Here is a 17,027-nt window from a genome sequence, read left to right as displayed (position 1 = left end):
AGGGGGCCGGTCCACTGTCCCTCAGACCATGTGGTGGGCCGGACTATATGTTTTTTTGGGGGGGGGGGATGAACAAATTCCTATGCCATACAAATAACCCAGAGGTGCATTTTAAATAAAAGGACACATTCTACCCATGTAAAAATATGCTGATTCCTGCACTGTTCACAGGCCAGATTTAGAAGGCGATTGGGCCAGATCCGGCCCCTGGGCCTTAGTCTGCCTACCCATGGCTTAGAATCTGCTCCCCACCCCCACGCCCCCAGCAAAGAAACCAAGTGGAATATCTATACCAAAACAACAACAACAACACCCAACTAAAACAAAAGACAAAAAGAAACCACAGCCAACATCCCTGACAACAACTGTTATGAAAAAACTGGGCGAGACACAAGAGCTTGCAGGGCGGCAGGGGGTGGGGGTCTGATGGTGCCCTGGGCACCACACTGAGGAACCCAAGGTTAAATCAAACTGTAGCTCTGCGGATGAAAGTCAAACATATTTTGAAACTGGAGCCATTCTCCCCAGAACTCAAGAAAAGTAGCATATACATCCCTCTCAAATCATATTATGCCCTTCACACCCCATTTAACATTTTACATAATTCAAACTTTACTTGTAAACTGCACTACAGGAAGAACAGCTCCCCACCCCCTCCCGTTTTTATCTGAATAGGGGCCCTTTCATGGTGCGTGTCATCAACTGAATATTGAAAGTTCTCATGGCTTGGCTTGCAGAAAACAGTATAAAGGACAACACTGAATACTTTGTTTGGACTGTTCATGTACTCGACCTGGAGTATCAGCTTGCACAGAAGGATCAATTAAGTGAATACAAGTGTATTCCTGCATTGCCCTCTGTTTTGCATTCCACATAGTGATTCCTCGTAAAATGAACAAGCAAACACACATACACACACGCTAGCCAGGCAGTGAGCATCAGGAGTTGATGGCAATACTCCCATCATGCAACTTACCAAAAGAGAACTCCTAACAGTAAGCTAAACCAAATAACCAGTATAACAATGCAGTAATTCTTAGGTTCCAACAGCTGCCTGGATTCTGCTTCCAGGAAGAAAAGAAAACTTGTCTCTTTATCCCTCTGGCTGCCTATATCACACTCTGCAAATGACCGAGTCTCCCATTTGGAATTGAAAAGTTGGTTACCCACACAGCACCCCCAACGCTCAACTGCGGTAAAACTCTCATATCAGATATTCTCTCATATGAATTTTTTAAAAGTCCAAATTAAAAGGTTACAACAGGAAAAGGAAGGAATTAGAATCTAGTCAAATCAATTAGACACTAGTCAAATCAAGAATTTAACTTCTCAACAGGCACCCTGACTAAGTTAAAGCTAACGTCTTTTACATCCGCTTTGTCTCAAGTTTCAAATCACATTGTTCTGGGACACACCCACACCCACCCACCCACCCACCCACACACCCACACACACCATTTCAGTAAAAGAACCATTTTCTGGCTACTTGAGACAGTTCATATCTTCTTCTTCTTTCTTTGTTTTTTGGTTGCGCCTTCATCTGCAAACCAAAATCATGGTGGTACTATGGTCAGCTCTCTAAGTTGACTCCAACTGCACTGTCTTCCTTGCTTTCAGTCTGCATTAAAAAAACCTACATTTCACAGAATAAACCCAATACTAGACCTGTGTGTATTAAGAGAAACTGAGTGCAATATGAGAAACATAAAACTCAATGGGTACAATCAGAGGGCTCAGGGAAGGAGAGGAATCTAGAAATGTAAGCAGAAGTAAAATGAGCATTTTAAACACATCAAATTTCTTACTTACCCTGGAGAGATTTCCCCAAGCCCTGGCCCAGCTTCCAGCCATGCTTCTGTAGCAAGCGGTGTCCAATATTATCCTGACAGACAGAACAGAGAAACAAACCAAAAATATTCCAATAATATATTCTTCTCTTCCACAGAAACACATTATGAACAAGACATTTTTCTACATATATGCATGCAAAAGAAATAAAATAAAAACTACTTACGAGCAATATATGCCCAGTAAAAGGGAAAAGATATTTACATAATAAAAAATAATGAACAAAAACAAAAAAAACAAAAAACACCTGCTGGCAAGATTTTTCCACAGGAACAGGGTTTCAGGGAGGGTCATCACACTTTCTGATGGTGTGCTGGGCAACTTTTGTGCATAACAAGGGGAGGGGAAGCAATGGGGGAGAAAATAAAAAAGGACATTTAAAAAGCATAAAATCAAGCTACTTTATACAATCATATCCATCACCTAGAGAGCACCACTTGATTTGTGCAAAGAAAAACTAACGGATGTGCTTAGTCTGCTTTTTTATTTTTAACTTGTTTGTGTGTCAGACTTTAAAGAGACCAAGTTAAGTTGTTAAGTGTCAGACTTGCCCCCACCACTAGAAACCAAAACACAATCAGAGCAAAATCCAGGCTAGACTTGATTGGGTTTTCTTAAAAAAATAAAAATAAATTAATTATAATATATATATTATATAACAAGAGATATATAATATACATATATGTATTGCATGCAGCCAATTGTTAAACTGAAAATATACAGTGAGGTTAGTAAAAAAATACAAAACAAAATGAAAATATTAACCAATTAAAAGGATTTTAAAATATAAAATAAAATGAGCTCAAGCACAAACTGGGTGATGCATTTCACATGTAAGCTAACAGAAGTACTAAGATGTTAGAATGGAACAGGCCTAGCAACAGGTTAAAACAGCAAGGAACCATTAGTGCATGTAGGGAGAAAACACAACAAGCATAATGTCTCATCTTTTGAAAAGAAAATTAAAATGGTCAAAAATTAATGTAGGTGGAGGGGAGAGTACTGCAGCAATTCGGTGTCAGCTATTTGCACAACGGTTAAAGAAAATAAAAAGGTTTTCTACTATGGTTAAGTGCTGCATTTATAACAAGGAAAGCCCTGGGGCTCAGGCGTATCTAAGGAGTTTGCTTGGATACTTGGGGGATTACTGTACTTTAGAAGCAAAGTTGAGAGGAAGCTGCATTCATCATTCATTGCCAGAGCTATTCCTTGGCAACTAGCCAACAGTGGTAGAATTAAAATCACACAAATTCCACGTAATCTAGGGCAGGGGTGGGAACCCTCTCACCATTGGGCCAATCCTGGCTGATCAGGGTGCCCCAATTTGGCCTGCGAAGCAATTTCCCTCAAGCCACGCCCATCCGCTGCTATCAGCAGAGAACAGGATGGTGCAGCCAAGGCAGCAGGACTGAATCCCCACTCAGCTGATGAGCAGGAATTAAAGCTCTTTGCAGAAGTGCTGTTTGAAACAGTTCAGTTTTAAGCAAGCAGGTGGCGGGTGGCAGCGTCTCATCCACCGCCCTGCTGAGGCCCACAACAAAGAAGTAGCATGAGCTGTTTCAAACAGCACTTTTTTACAAGGTGCTTTAACGAAGTCGTCACATTTAAAGGCAGGCTATAAGGTAAGGTTACCAGATCTTTTTTTCAATGAATCCGGGGACACTTTTCAACTTCAATGGATTTTGTATGGGGACTGATTTGTAAATACGGGGACGTCTGGTAACCTTAGCTTAAGGAAGGCTCACATTTCAGCCTTCAGAGTCCAGAATGGGAGCACAGGGATGTCTTGAAGCCCCTGTTAAGTCTCCTCGCACTCCCCTTTCATGTGCTTACAGGGGGGAGAGTGGGGAGACTTGCAGAACCCTTTGAAAGTCTTTGCACGCTCCTCTTTAAAACTCCTAACCGAGTGTTTAAATGGGTGGGAGGAGGCTTGCAGACCTGCACAAGGGATTTTTTTTTACAGGTGGGCAAGACTGTCCCCCTGTCCATCACGTGTCATCATGACACCACAGGACTGACAGATGGACAGCGTTGCCCATCTGTCAAATATGGTCACTGAGAATGATCCTGATGAGGATCTGATCCATGAAGCCACAAAGGTTCCTCACCCGATACATAATTAAGCTTGAACTAGATGTTCCAAGAGTAACACGATTCCCAATCCTACCTAATGCCTATATGAGGGAGATGGGCTTGAAGGGAACAATTTGTGTGTGTTTAACCCTTCCAAGGCAAGACTCCCTCCCATAATGTTATTTTATTTTTAATTCCCCAGCTAGGCTCCAAAACTAGAAGCAAACACAGCTAAGAGAAAAATGGCCATATGAAGAGAGGGGAGGGCACAGACCAAGCTTCCCTCTTCACCCTTACCATTATCTCCTGACACAGATTTGGGAATGTCCACATGTCGAGATAACATTTAACTCCACTTTCAAAGTTCCAGCTCAAACTTAGGCACTGAGATTTGCCCCTTTTTCCAGAAGAAACTTTCCAGATAACCTGCTTCATTCATTATGGAGCTGAGCCAATTGTTCAAATTCAGCGCTCAAGGCTTACAAAATTCTTACAGGAAAAAAGGGCACTAAGATGAAGTGCTTTTCAAAACACTTTGGAAAATGGCTCCTTTGTAGTCACCAAAAGTGTCTTGTGAAGTCTTGTGGAACTTTACTGTTTCACTGCAATTCTTAATACAGATTTGAGCACAATGGCTCAAACCTTTTCTGAAAGGAGGAGAAGCCCTCCTTTGTTTCATATAACGAAGCTCCTGCCAAATTCTGGCAGAGGCAAAAAACAAAAGAACGGAAATAAGTATTAACATAACCCCACCAAAATTTTATTGTCTTATTCTTTTACAATCCTCAAGCCATTTAAATTTACACATATGCAAGGGCGTACCCACCACGGGGCAAGTTAGGGCAGCTGCCCTACTCTAGAAGCAGGGCTGGTGGGCAGAGGCGGAGCACAGCCCGGCGGAGCGCGAGTTCGCCATTCCTGCCGCGCCGCGCCGCACCCTCCTTCCAGCTCCCCGGCGCGCCCTCAGGCAAGGCCAAGCGTGGCGGGGAACCAGGGAGCGCGGCGGGCGGGAACGCCGAACTCGCGCTCTGCTGGGCTGGGCTCCGCCTCCGCCCACCAGCCCTGCTTCTAGGGAGGGGCACAGCCCGGCGGAGCGCGAGTTCGCCGTTCCCGCCCGCCGCGCTGCGCCCTCCCTCCAGCTCCCCGTCGCGCCCTCTGGCAAGGCCAAGCGCGGCGGGGAACCAGAGAGCGCGGCGCGGCGGGCGGGAACGCTGAACTCGTGCTCCGCTGGGCTGGGCTCCGCCTCCGCCCACCAGCCCTGCTTCTAGGGAGGGGCACAGCCCGGCGGAGCGAGAGTTCGCCGTTCCCGCCCACTTTGTGGCCCCTCCCCTTCCGTGCCTTGGCCCCTCCCCTTGCCCCCCCTAGTTTTGATCCTGGGTACGCCCATGCACATATGCCATGAAAACCCCTGGAATCGGGGCCATAACCAATAGCAGGCAGAATGATGGGGCAGTGGCACTCAACTGACCTCCTGACAACTGAGCTGCTGCTTAGAGGGATGGGTGAGGCAGTGAGGAGGTCAGCACAGTGGGAAAAGTTGGAATGGAACCATTCTGGCCTGGTGCATTTGCACGACACCACCCTCCCTGCCTCTCTCCCTCCCAGTAAGCTGCAGCAACTCAGGAAGTCAACTGAATGGTGCTCTCCCACCACAATGTCCATGGGTGGCCATAGCTCAATGATTTGCATATACAAGATCCCAGGGGTCTCAGACAGCAGGGCTGAGAAAGAGTTCTCTGCCTGAATCTTTGGCGAGCACTTGCCAGTTAGAGTAGACGATACTTAATTAGCTGGACCAATGATATGATCCAGCACAAGGCAGCTTCATACGTGAATGTAGGGGTATGTTAATGTGTATTTTAAGTGACAATCCTGTGCACACCTGAGTGAAAGTCCCTCTAAACTGCATGGGGCTTACTTTTGGATAGGCATGTATGGGATTCCGCTGTCAGTGCGGTGATAGTTAATGGGCACTTGGTTTTGTTCAATAACAGTGTGACCTGCAGCATATCCTCAGTCCCTAACAGGAGCGCTCCTGTACACTATTCCTGGATACTATACACTATTAAGAGCCAGAGAAAACAAATTAAAAAACCCCTTTCCCTGGTTTTCCATTTGTTTTTCAACTGGCACTCATTTTTTGGTCAACTGAGCATGCTCAGTCCTAATTGGGGCTTACAAGGCCAGGGGTTAGCCCGTTTGGAGTGTGTTTTAGATTTTTGTGTGTGTTCCTGAAAACCTTTTGATTCCTTCAGTATGCCCATACCACTCTGCTTGGCTCTATTTCTGTCAACAAATGGATGCTGAGATTGTTCGGGGTGGGGTGGAATATGTAGTTGTGATAAAAAATTTTATTTTGTTTTTTTAAAAAATAAAAAAAACCTTTTCCACGGCTTTTAATATGGAAAAATGCAGCAAACATTGGGAAAGTTATTCAATAAAAAATGTCAACATCAGGCTGGCAAGAAGTTCTGACAGAAAAACAGCTGTGCTTGTACTCCCACTCCTGCAAAAGGAAACAGCTACCGCCCAGATGAGACATTGTGCTACATGTGTTGTGTTATGAATGCACTAAAAAGAAACAGACAAATGAAGCTGTTATGCTATTTCCAAAAGCGGTGCAGGTGGAGTGAAAGCATTTCCATACGAACCTGGCTTTAAAAACTGGGCTGTCAAAAGAACAGTTAAATGTAACACAAAGTAAGAAACTGTCCAACCAACTAATGGTAATTTGTTTTTGTTTTTAATTCGTTTGCTTTGTTTTCAATTCACTGCTTGCAAGTAATGTACTTATTAAAGAAGAATGAAAGCATAAAATAAATACAAGACCAGCTGGGAGTTTTAAGAGCGCTGTGACTGACACAGTGAAGGGTGGGAGGAGAAACAAACGTTAGAGGGGGACATGGGGAAGAAGGGGGGGACCTGAGGAGGGTTATACACATTAGCACCACACTTACCAAGCCACTCAAGAGGGTGAGCACCTTTCAATATATGAAAAGGTAAAGCTTCCAGCCTGTCATCATCCCCATGCTCAACATGTAGTCCTCTTCTCTTCCAAATAATGTCAAATGCTCAACGTATGAGGCACCAAACCAGCAAAAGTGTGGCTAGCTGCCTTCTCAGCTGTCACCTTCCCCATTTTTCTCCTTCAATGCCACTGCCAATGGGAGTGTTTTGAAGGCAACTTCCTCTGAAGATTTGTGGAGGGGCTTCTGCCATGTGTGAGGTCAACCAACAGGAAAGGTTGGGTAGCCTTCCAGAAGCCCATTATACCAGAATGATCACCCTGGTTTGTTCAAGGAGTAAATCAGGGGCTAACCAATGAGCAGCAATGAAATATCAAACTGAACCAGCCAGTGATTTTGAGATGATCCACAAGCATCTGGGTGTCATACTCCTCCTCATTGGATATAATGATCATTCAGGAATGATAACAGAGGCATAACCCTTTCCTCAGAAAAGGATGCATGTATAGCTGCTTAATGAGGCTGTGGTGAGTGGTGTGTCCATGAGTAGTTTGACATTTAAGGAAAGAGAGAAGAGAAGGTGCCTGGTGAATAGAGTCTATGTCAAATTTGTCCCCAAAAGGTCCCTGTCCCACCCGAAGACTGACAGGTATCGCTATCTCTTGAGTGGCTCCATAAGGGATGCTGGCTGTGTATCAAAGAACCCATAAGCAGGAAGACTAGGTGCTACAAAGGGTGATCCCATGCAAAACAGGAGATAAAGAAAAAGAAAAGAAAAAGATCCCCCAAAACAAAAACCTAGAGCTTACTGCATATGACACAATGAAGGCAAGAGAGAATAGTCCAAGAGTAGTGCTACACCATTCAGCTTCTCTAGAAAGCACAGTATTTATAGTGCTCAGCAACGTACAGGCTGCTGCTAAATGTCAAATTGGCAGCCGTGTCAAGTTACATACTTTGGAACCAGGGGAGTCCACAGATCAGTATAGATATGCAATGTGACAAAAACCCAAGTCTCATCAGAGTGTGCTTGGAATAAGTTAACTTGGGCCGGCATCAACTCGCCTGCAGCTCTCAATGGCCTTAAGACACAGATTGATAATATGCACAGTGGCATCTTTGTTGGTGAGGGTAGAGAGGAAGAGGATAGAACTAGAAAGAAAGCAGGCCTTAAGGGCAACCTTGCTTCCCATCCAAAATGGTGAGAAGCTGTTTTCCTTTTGTGACACATCAATGGGACAGAAAAGGTACGGTTTGTCTAATTATTCTAGGCCTCTTACTGCCTTCCTCCCCCATGTATGTATTGCTGTGATCGAATAGACATTAAGTGCACAGAAAATTGGAACTGTAGCCAAGGAAAGTATTTGGACAAGTCTTGACAATTCTAACAAGTTTTCTCCACTGTGTTGTTTCCATCATAACCACCTTTGGGCTGCAATTCCTATGGCACATCAACGGGACAGCAGGTAAGCCAGGACAGGCTACACTTACTGGACTTAACAGGAGATAAAGTTAAAGGACAGGGATGGAAGGAAGGTTGGATGCAAACAGTCCCCTGCTTTCTGCAAGAAAGTGGGAGATGGTAGGGACTGTTGTAGTAGTTCTTTCTAGATTTGAGGACACCATTGTGGTGCAGGCAAATTCAGCCTCCTCTCCTGAGTGGCTATCTTCAAAAGGGAGTCTGCAAACTACTTCCAGGAAAACCGTAGATGTCATGAGAGACGTTATGTGGGGTTGTACTCCAGCTCCAACTACAGGAGGAAACCTCAAGAAAATTAGCCAGACCAGATAAGCCAGAACAGTATGTAGTACTGTCTCGCTCTTAAGAAGCTTCCATGTCTCACTTCCTCCAAGCAGCAACTGGACTCTGTTGCAGCAGATCACCTTCATCTTGCTCCCATCTTCCAACCTGACAAGAACTAGCTCCAACGCTCTTCCACCCACCTCAACTATCCCTCATTCATGATGGACATGTTCTAATGTTTCAATACCTGGTGCTTCAAAGCAATTTAAGTGTGCAATTTATTTTTCTGTTTTTGTCTAATTAATCATCGCCATCAAACTTCTGCGGTCACGACACCTGATACTGTACCAGCAGAAGATGGAAATGACATGCCCAAAGATATTTAGAGATGAGCCAAGGTCCCATGAACCCCCGAAGCTCTAATGAGAATGCCCCCAGAGAGGGATTCATTACACATGGCAATAACTGTTAAAGAAAAGACCTGAACTAGTTTATTTTTTTGGCCTGCTGGCTACATGATGGAGGCTATAGCAGTGTTGAAGCGTGTGGGGTTGAAACACTAACCTGAGATAGAGCAGTTGGGGAGAAAAGCATCCCCAGTGAGGGAGAGGGTTGACATTTTCTATTCTGGCCACCAGTTGCTGAAGAATAATGTAAACAGCATCATTTTCTTTACCAATGCAAAGATCTGTAGACTCCCAAACCAAGCTTTTTCCAGTCACTATCAAGTTCCATGTTGTAGCAATACAGGTAAGGATCTCCTCAATAGATAATGCTGCAGAGCCACATGTAATTCAGCTGTGTTCCCAAGCAAAGCCATTCCCCAGAGTTTTCCAGGAATATCCCTTGGGCTTTATATAGCTTCCAGAACCAAGAGATCTCAACAGCTCTTTAGAAACTTAAATCCGCTTATGTTTTAGAAGGCTTTACTTACTACCGTTAAGCCCTTATGGTAAATCCACTTTACGTTTCCAGCTGAAAATTGGGTTTTATTTGCTGCTGGAAAGAAAAAAAATCAGTTTTCAACATTGAATGGTAAAAGGAAATGTTCTGTGTTATATTGCTTCCCAAGGGTGAGCAAAAATGCTTTAAGCACTGTGTTTTTAAATGTTAGCAACAATGACTGCTATCAGAGCACATTCCAGCACTAAGCCTTTCAAAGTGTTTCACTTTTCCTGATATACACTCACAGCTGTTCTAGTCATGCTGGAAAATAAACTTGCCACAACACAGTCCGTAGCAGTTTGAGAGTCCATTGGACAAACACCTTCCCATATATATATATATATATATATATATATATCTCCTCTGAATAAAGCCTGGGTGTTCAACAATCTAAGCCAATGGTTCCCAAAATGGGTGGTATCACTCTCTAGGGAGCAGGGAGATTATCCAGGGGGTCGTTAAGAGGCCAGAGGGAAGCTGAGGGTGCTGGAGGTGTAAATAAAAAGCTGGTATTACTACATCAAGTTGATGAATTAATTAAACTAAACAGCTTTTGGGGGTGTTTGAATAAATGTGTAATTGGTACTGTATTCTTCCTTAGTGGGTCAAGCAAACCACTATTCTGAATAATGCATTTATGGGGTAGGGGGCATTGGGGATGAGTTTATGAAACCAAGGGGGCAGTGGCTCAAAATGGTTTGGGAACCACTGATCTAGGCTCTCTGGAAATTTTAAAGCTATTTTAGTTATTTGAGTAAGTCTGTGAGTGGACATTACATTTTTAAAAATTAACTGGTTATCTTATTGCCTCCTTTTGCAATTAGGGCTCCCACTCATGTTCACATATTGCCAACTATTTAATGAAGCCAAGAATGCCACTACGTAGGTGACAGCTTACTCTTTTTATTTCATTATGGAAACATTTGCCAGAAAGGGCTAGCTGTCGCCCTAGCCCAGCAGCAGTCAAGGGCAAACCTAATAGTGCAGAAAGTCTTCTCCAATTGGCCACCTGCTATAACTGCTGATGGCACCTCCAAGCCAGAACAAGAACACAAGCAGTCATCAGTGACAAAGGTTGCTACCTAGGACTGCCCATGACTCCATCTTGCTGGAAGTACCAAGAAGTATCGCCTCCATGTGACTTGGCTGTCTGCTTTGCCATACTCTTGTGAGGGGTAAGACTCACGTATACAAAAACAGTTACAGGTAGGTAGCCGTGTTGGTCTGAGTCGAAACAAAATTTAAAAAAATCCTTCAGTAGCACCTTAAAGACCAACTAAGTTTTTATTTTGGTATGAGCTTTCGTGTGCATGCACTAAGTTTTTATTTTGGTATGAGCTTTTGTGTGCATGCACACGAAAGCTCATACCAAAATAAAAACTTGGTTGGTCTTTAAGGTGCTACTGAAGGAATTTTTTTATTTTGTATACAAAAACAGTTACTGCTGAAAGAGCTGAAGACACATTAGACTGCTGCAATGGCACATCAGCTTATTGAGATGGAGAGTCTGGGAAAACTAAAATCTTTCTTGCTGTTCTAATGAAGTTAATGCATTTCAGGTACTTGACTTATTTAACAATATACAGCCAGCTGATGGACTAAATCTTTTCTGTCCAGTCAAACATTCAGTCCTATTTGAAATACAAGTTTGCCTTAAAACACCTTCCGCACTTGTGGGGGTTTCACCTGGTGGACATGGGAATTCTTTAAGATTCCATGGTGGCCCCGGCCCCCCTTTCCCAGCCAAACCGAGTCCACATCATGTTATGACACTGGACAAAAAGCCTTGCTCCAAGAGATAGGTGATGCAACAGCTAAATTAGCAATCTGGGTATTTAAACTGGGCAAAGAAAATAATAAGTATGGATAGGAATTAAAACGCCAACATGATTACAACAAGTGGAGGTGGGCTGTGACTTCCATGACCTGGATCCAAACTGCTCTTCATCAGGTGGCTCGCTTAAGCTATTTATTGAGGTTTTCTCCTGTAAATTTGATTTAAGTTTAATTAAAGATAACAAATTGAACCCAGGCTGAGTGAGCGGCACTTAGTTCCCTCTGAAATCAATAGGCCTTTAAGTTAACCCACAACTAGCATCCCCCATTGATTTCTAAGAGGTACCTGAGTTCAGCTAAATTAACATGGCTCTAACCAAGGTGAGGGGTGGAGAGGAATTACAGGTTGCACAAAAATCATCAAGGTGAAAGCATTTTGCACCTTGAAAGGACTACATGCTGATTTTAAACTTTCCACTAACATAGGCAGGAGGGTTTTCAACTCAGGACATTTAAAAAACAATAATTTGGGGCATGTTGCTTAGAAAAATAAGACATTGGTTCATTCTGTAGATCTGTGGTCCAGAAGCAAACATTGAGGCACTGGAGATTTTTTCCACAGCTGCTGTACACATTGCATTGCAATCAATGAGACAGGTCTCTGATGATAACAGGAAAGCCCCAGTTTCTTAGCTATGAAAGGGGATGGGGTTTCATGGGCTCGCAGTCCCTTTCTGGCATAGGCAGAGAAGGGAACCCTGTGAGCATGAATGACTATGGAACACAGCGTCATTTGTCTTATTACAAACATCGCCAGCATGGCACGCAATACTGTTCCATGACATTTGCAAAGAGGGAAGCTGGCTTCGCATTTCAATTGGGGTGTGCGTGTACACACAAACAAGGCTGAATAATTCAAGAGAATCCAATGCAGCTGCATCACCACTATCCTTCCCACCCCCCTCTGCAGCATTATTTCATGTGTCATCAGTGACCGCCATGCCTAATTCTAGCATCATGCCAGCACAATAAGACAGTAGATACTGAATGCAGTGTTCACTGGACCAGAAGAACAGAAATAAGAAATGGGGGAGGGGGAAGAGGAGAAAGGAGGAGAGGAAACCCTAGAAAAGAAATTAAAAATGCAGACCGTGCAAATACAAACCAGGTCATGGCTGCTTAGCTAATTTGGGCCAACTGCTGTGGAAGAAAAAACGTCGAACACCCCAAGTTGTGTAAATTTCTGTGAACATCTCAACACGCACACAAATACTCACACACAAACACCAATCTACTACACAGGAAAGCAAATATATGTATATTGCTTCGTTCCTAACACTACTTTTTTTTATTAGGTTTTTAGAGCTCCTAAATGCAACTGGACTCTAGAGAGCCTACAGCCTGTAGTCTCTGTATACAAAGCATTAACAGGGCTGGATTAACTTCACAGGTGAGGTTCCTACTGATCAGGGTGAAAGCCGCGTGGGCTGATTAGCAAAGAGCAACACTGTGTAGAAAGAGAGCAAAATAAGAACATGTAGGAAAGGGCAAGGAGCAAGTGCTGTGTTCTGACAAGGGCCGGCTGCAAGCACCAGAATGCTGATGGGGGTAAAATTGCCTTGTCACTCTGATATTATTACCATACAAAGGTCAATAGGCCCTTGTTCCACACCTGCAAAGAACAGTTTTTAGACAAACTGCCTTTGCAACCTTGGAGAACACAAAAGAAGAGTAACATCCTCAGGGTTCATAGGTTCCAAGGCTCTTAAGGAAGATTCCAGGACCCAATGGTCTTACATGTGGGGTCCTAGGAATTGATCAACCAATATGTTTCCCTTGTTTGTTTTTGGCACACGAAGCCTACTCAACTCATGTGCAGCTTCTTGATGTGGGATTGGTTCAACATTACTCAAGTTACAGAGAGGGCTTGCTCACCTTCTGAACTGCTACTTCAGGGGTGGCCAGCAGGTACACAACAGTCTCAGCTACCATGCTTGCTTACAATACAGCTCATCCCACAGGGTAAAACTGCAAGGGTGATTATGAATTGAGGTGGGAGGAGAGAGAGGTGGAGCCTTGTTGTGCTCTGCACTGTCTCAAAAGAAGAGGCGATCAGAAGGCAAAAGGCCTCTCAGGTTCCTCAAAGAGTAAACTCCAAGGAAGGATGTGGCATAAAATTCAGAGGATGGAGGAGGACAGAAAGTTGTAAAGGGGTCAGACATAATTCTTTTAATCCAGCCCTGAAAATGCTGGGGAGTTGTTTTGTTTTCATTTCCACAGCCTTATCCATAATACCTTAAATGTATCCATCACATCTTTTTTAAAACTGCAACTCCAATGACATTACAGCCCAGCACAAATATTAAATGATGAATCTCAAAAGGGCATTTAGGCAGCTGAACTACAGCTATTCCGTGGCCTTTGGGGGGGGGGGGGACACACAAATGTGGCATGATTAAGAGAGTTCAAAAACCTGACATGTTTAAAAGGAAAAGCAAGCCAAGTGGCTCTTCTCTTTCCTGTCTGTAGTCTCTCACCAAGACATTTAGGTAGAAGGAGATTTGCACCAACATTTTTATTAATGCCATAGGCAGTTTTAAAAAGAATCCTATGCAACCTATTTATACTAAATTCTTCTTAATGCTGCCCTCTTTGCTCTACAGTCTTCTTCCTTGTGCCAAAGAAAATGTAAACTAAGGAAGAGCAAAATATATTTTACTCCTCAATATCCACTCGGGCCATAAAAGAGGGTTTTTCAATATTTAGCAGAATCGGCTGCTATAAATTATTTCAATTTACTGAGGTGAGATAGCTTTTTCTTCTCATTTCAGATTAGATTGATTAGTGACTTGCCTCATTTTTAACATTAACATAAGACATGCAAATATACTAGAACACATCCCTGAGTTCCTTAATCTAAATGTAAGATCTGAACTTGACTAGTGGAGCTGCACTTGCTCGGGGCTTGAGAATGAAAACTGATTTCTTACCGATTCTATAGGCTTGTCTAAGGACGCCTGTTCAATCTCCAAGTGGCCTTCTTCATACTGATCAAAGTGATTGCCCTGCAAGAGAAGAACAAAATGTTGTTTTTACCAGAGAGCACAAACAGTTTTGCATGGTTGGTGCTAAAAGTTTATAATCAATCGAGGCCCAGACATATAGAACCTCCTTCCTTACCTGATCATGATATATTTCTGTATTTGCTCTACATTACATGTTACATATATTCCATATAGGGTATATATCTATCTATCTATATATATATGTAATATATATACATACATATACATATACATATACATATACATATACATATATATATATATATATATATATATATATATATATATATATATATATATACACATATATATAGGGTCCATGTTTGGGTCTTTCCACTTTTCTTGGAAACCACTTGACCAATTGTGTTCAAATTCGGACACAGCATCCACAACCAATATGCAAGTGCCAACATAACCTTAGATTCCATACATGCCAAACCTTCGGCAGGTGAAAACGGAATTTTCTCAATAAAAAACATAGCGCCCCCCACTGGACAACAAGGGAACAGACGCCATATCCTTTTGCAGCTAGAAAACCTTCACCCTCTATCGGTGGCTACACTGGTACTGCAGCTAGAAAATCTTCCCTCTCCACAGCACCTCGGCTCGCCTTTACAGACTAGGCCGAACTAGGCCGAATGGAAGTGGGGACTTGCATGGGTGGGTGCTGTGGGGAGTAGGGGACGGAATAGGTCATGGGTCAGGACAGGGTGGGGGGAAACACAGGGATGAGCCACAGCAATGCGTGACCGGGCCAGCTGGTATCCTATATGGAAGCAATGGAGATGGGCAAGGAAGGGTTCATGGGCATCATTTTCAGTGGGGGTGATGACTTGATGGTAGAGTACCCAGACGTTTTCAAAATTGTTCTAGATCCTCAGAAAAAGCACAGCCATGGCTTCTAAACTAATTTGCCTTGATGCTGTCGTAATGAAGAGCCTGTAACATTTTAAAGATTTAAACCATTTCCAACTGCAGCTTTTATTGGATATTAAATGTCCTGAGATCACCTGACATTTCAACATTAGCTGCTCAACAGCAAAACAGACAGCTCAATATCAGCTGAAGATGTACCATATGTTCAGAATAGTAAGGCTATATTATGCTTTTAGATAACTTTTCTCCCAGAAAATAGGCAAACTGAGCACTTTTAATAGGCAAGCTTCTGCTGGTTCAAGCACCAAGATGGAGAGAGGTTTAAGAAAAAACCCCAAAAGTTTGCATATATTCCCATGCTACATGGACTTTTTTTTTAAAAAAAAAAGCAGAGTTATTTCACCATCTGTGAACTTACAGTTCCAAGTTAAGAATAGAACTTTGCACCTTTTCTTAAAAAAGAAAAGAAAAACGGAATAAGGTTCCTACTATTTTAGATACACAGAAAAAGCTTTGGGGAAATGTGTGCACCATGACCATGGCAATCTCAAAAACTGGAGGAGGTTGGGATGGAAAAGAATATTGACCAAGCCTGCTGGTATTTTCTATGTGGTGGAGGACACCATGTCCAGCAGTTTCCTATCAATAACTGTGTCCCTGTGATCCTTTCAGCCTTAAACTGCTGGTGGTTCTTTAAGATTGAAAGTAAAGGTAAAGGGACCCCTGACCATTAGGTCCAGTCGTGACCGACTCTGGGGTTGCGGCGCTCATCTTGCGTTATTGGCCGAGGGAGCCAGCATACAGCTTCCAGGTCATGTGACCAGCATGACAAAGCCGCTTCTGGCGAACCAGAGCAGCACATGGAAACGCCGTTTACCTTCCCGCTGTAACAGTACCCATTTATCAACTTGCACTTTGATGTGCTTTCAAACTGCTAGGTTGGCAGGAGCTGGGACCGAGCAACGGGAGCTCACCCCGTCGCGGGGATTTGAACCGCCGACCTTCTGATCGGCAAGCCCTAGGCTCTGCGGTTTAACACACAACACCAGAGGTGAGTCAAAAGCAGCTCCTTAGGCAACCACCACCAATGCAAATCTGTTTAACACAGGCTTGTTTTCTTCCTCACAAAGGTGCTATCAGTGTTGTTCTACGCCTACGGAAACACAGAATAATGCTACAGGCGGTTTGCCCATCCCATCTCCCTCCCCATCTTTTGAGCATGCATGGGAGAGAAGGGTACGGTAGTTGAAACCCAGGCCAAGTGAAAAGAGGGATAAATAACCCTTGAAACTTTATTTTACCAGACTTATTTGACATTGCAGCAGGTAGGTAGGCAGAGTAGAGTAGGAAAAATATGGCACAGTAGCTTCTATGAGGTTTTGCCCCATACACATTATCATGGTTGACAAATCTGTAATATATAATCTTTAACATTAATCTAAATTTGAAAATGGAGTCAAGCACCTGAGTTTCTATTCAGGTAACACATAAGGCCATCTTCTGTCTCCACTAGTTCCCAAAAACTTAAATAAAAGGACCAGCAGCCTATTACATGTATCTTAAAGACTGTTCCCAGAAAAGTAAGCAAGACCCTCATGATGCAGAAGAGGTTGGAGGTGTTTGCAGAAAAGTTTGATTCAAGAGCATTAATATTACAGTCTGGTAATTGTGGATAAATGCTGCTCCCAAGGAATTCTGGATCTTAGAACTAAGATTTGAGGGAAATTTAGGGCA

General features: G+C 43.2%; 1 protein-coding gene across 17 annotated transcripts in view; it reads right to left on the bottom strand.

Moving 5' to 3' along the window:
- Nucleotides 1-17,027, bottom strand: part of GPATCH8 (G-patch domain containing 8) — an 81,297-nt gene that overhangs the window by 45,645 nt on the left and 18,625 nt on the right. For 4 of the 17 annotated variants that reach the window (XM_088655882.1, XM_088655876.1, XM_088655883.1 and 1 more), the window contains exons 2-4: nt 14,343-14,417; nt 12,518-12,552; nt 1,810-1,882 (exon numbers count right to left, since the gene is read on the bottom strand). Coding sequence is in view for 1 of the 17 variants with exons in the window: in XM_035136457.3 (XP_034992348.3) it covers nt 1,810-1,882; nt 14,343-14,417 (148 nt within the window). In the remaining 16 variants the exon portion in view is untranslated. Of the gene's footprint in view, nt 1-1,809; nt 1,883-2,095; nt 2,170-6,572; nt 6,591-9,565; nt 9,631-12,517; nt 12,553-14,342; nt 14,418-17,027 lie in introns of those variants that run through there. The other 13 variants (XM_088655877.1, XM_088655885.1, XM_088655874.1 and 10 more) reach the window with 7 other exon arrangements.

This window comes from Zootoca vivipara, chromosome 12 (assembly GCF_965207765.1).
Source record: "Zootoca vivipara chromosome 12, rZooViv2.hap1.1, whole genome shotgun sequence".
In the NCBI taxonomy this organism is placed as follows: Eukaryota; Metazoa; Chordata; class Lepidosauria; order Squamata; family Lacertidae; genus Zootoca; species Zootoca vivipara.
Note: the sequence above shows the minus strand (reverse complement) of the source record. Positions and strands in the feature narration are given on the sequence as shown.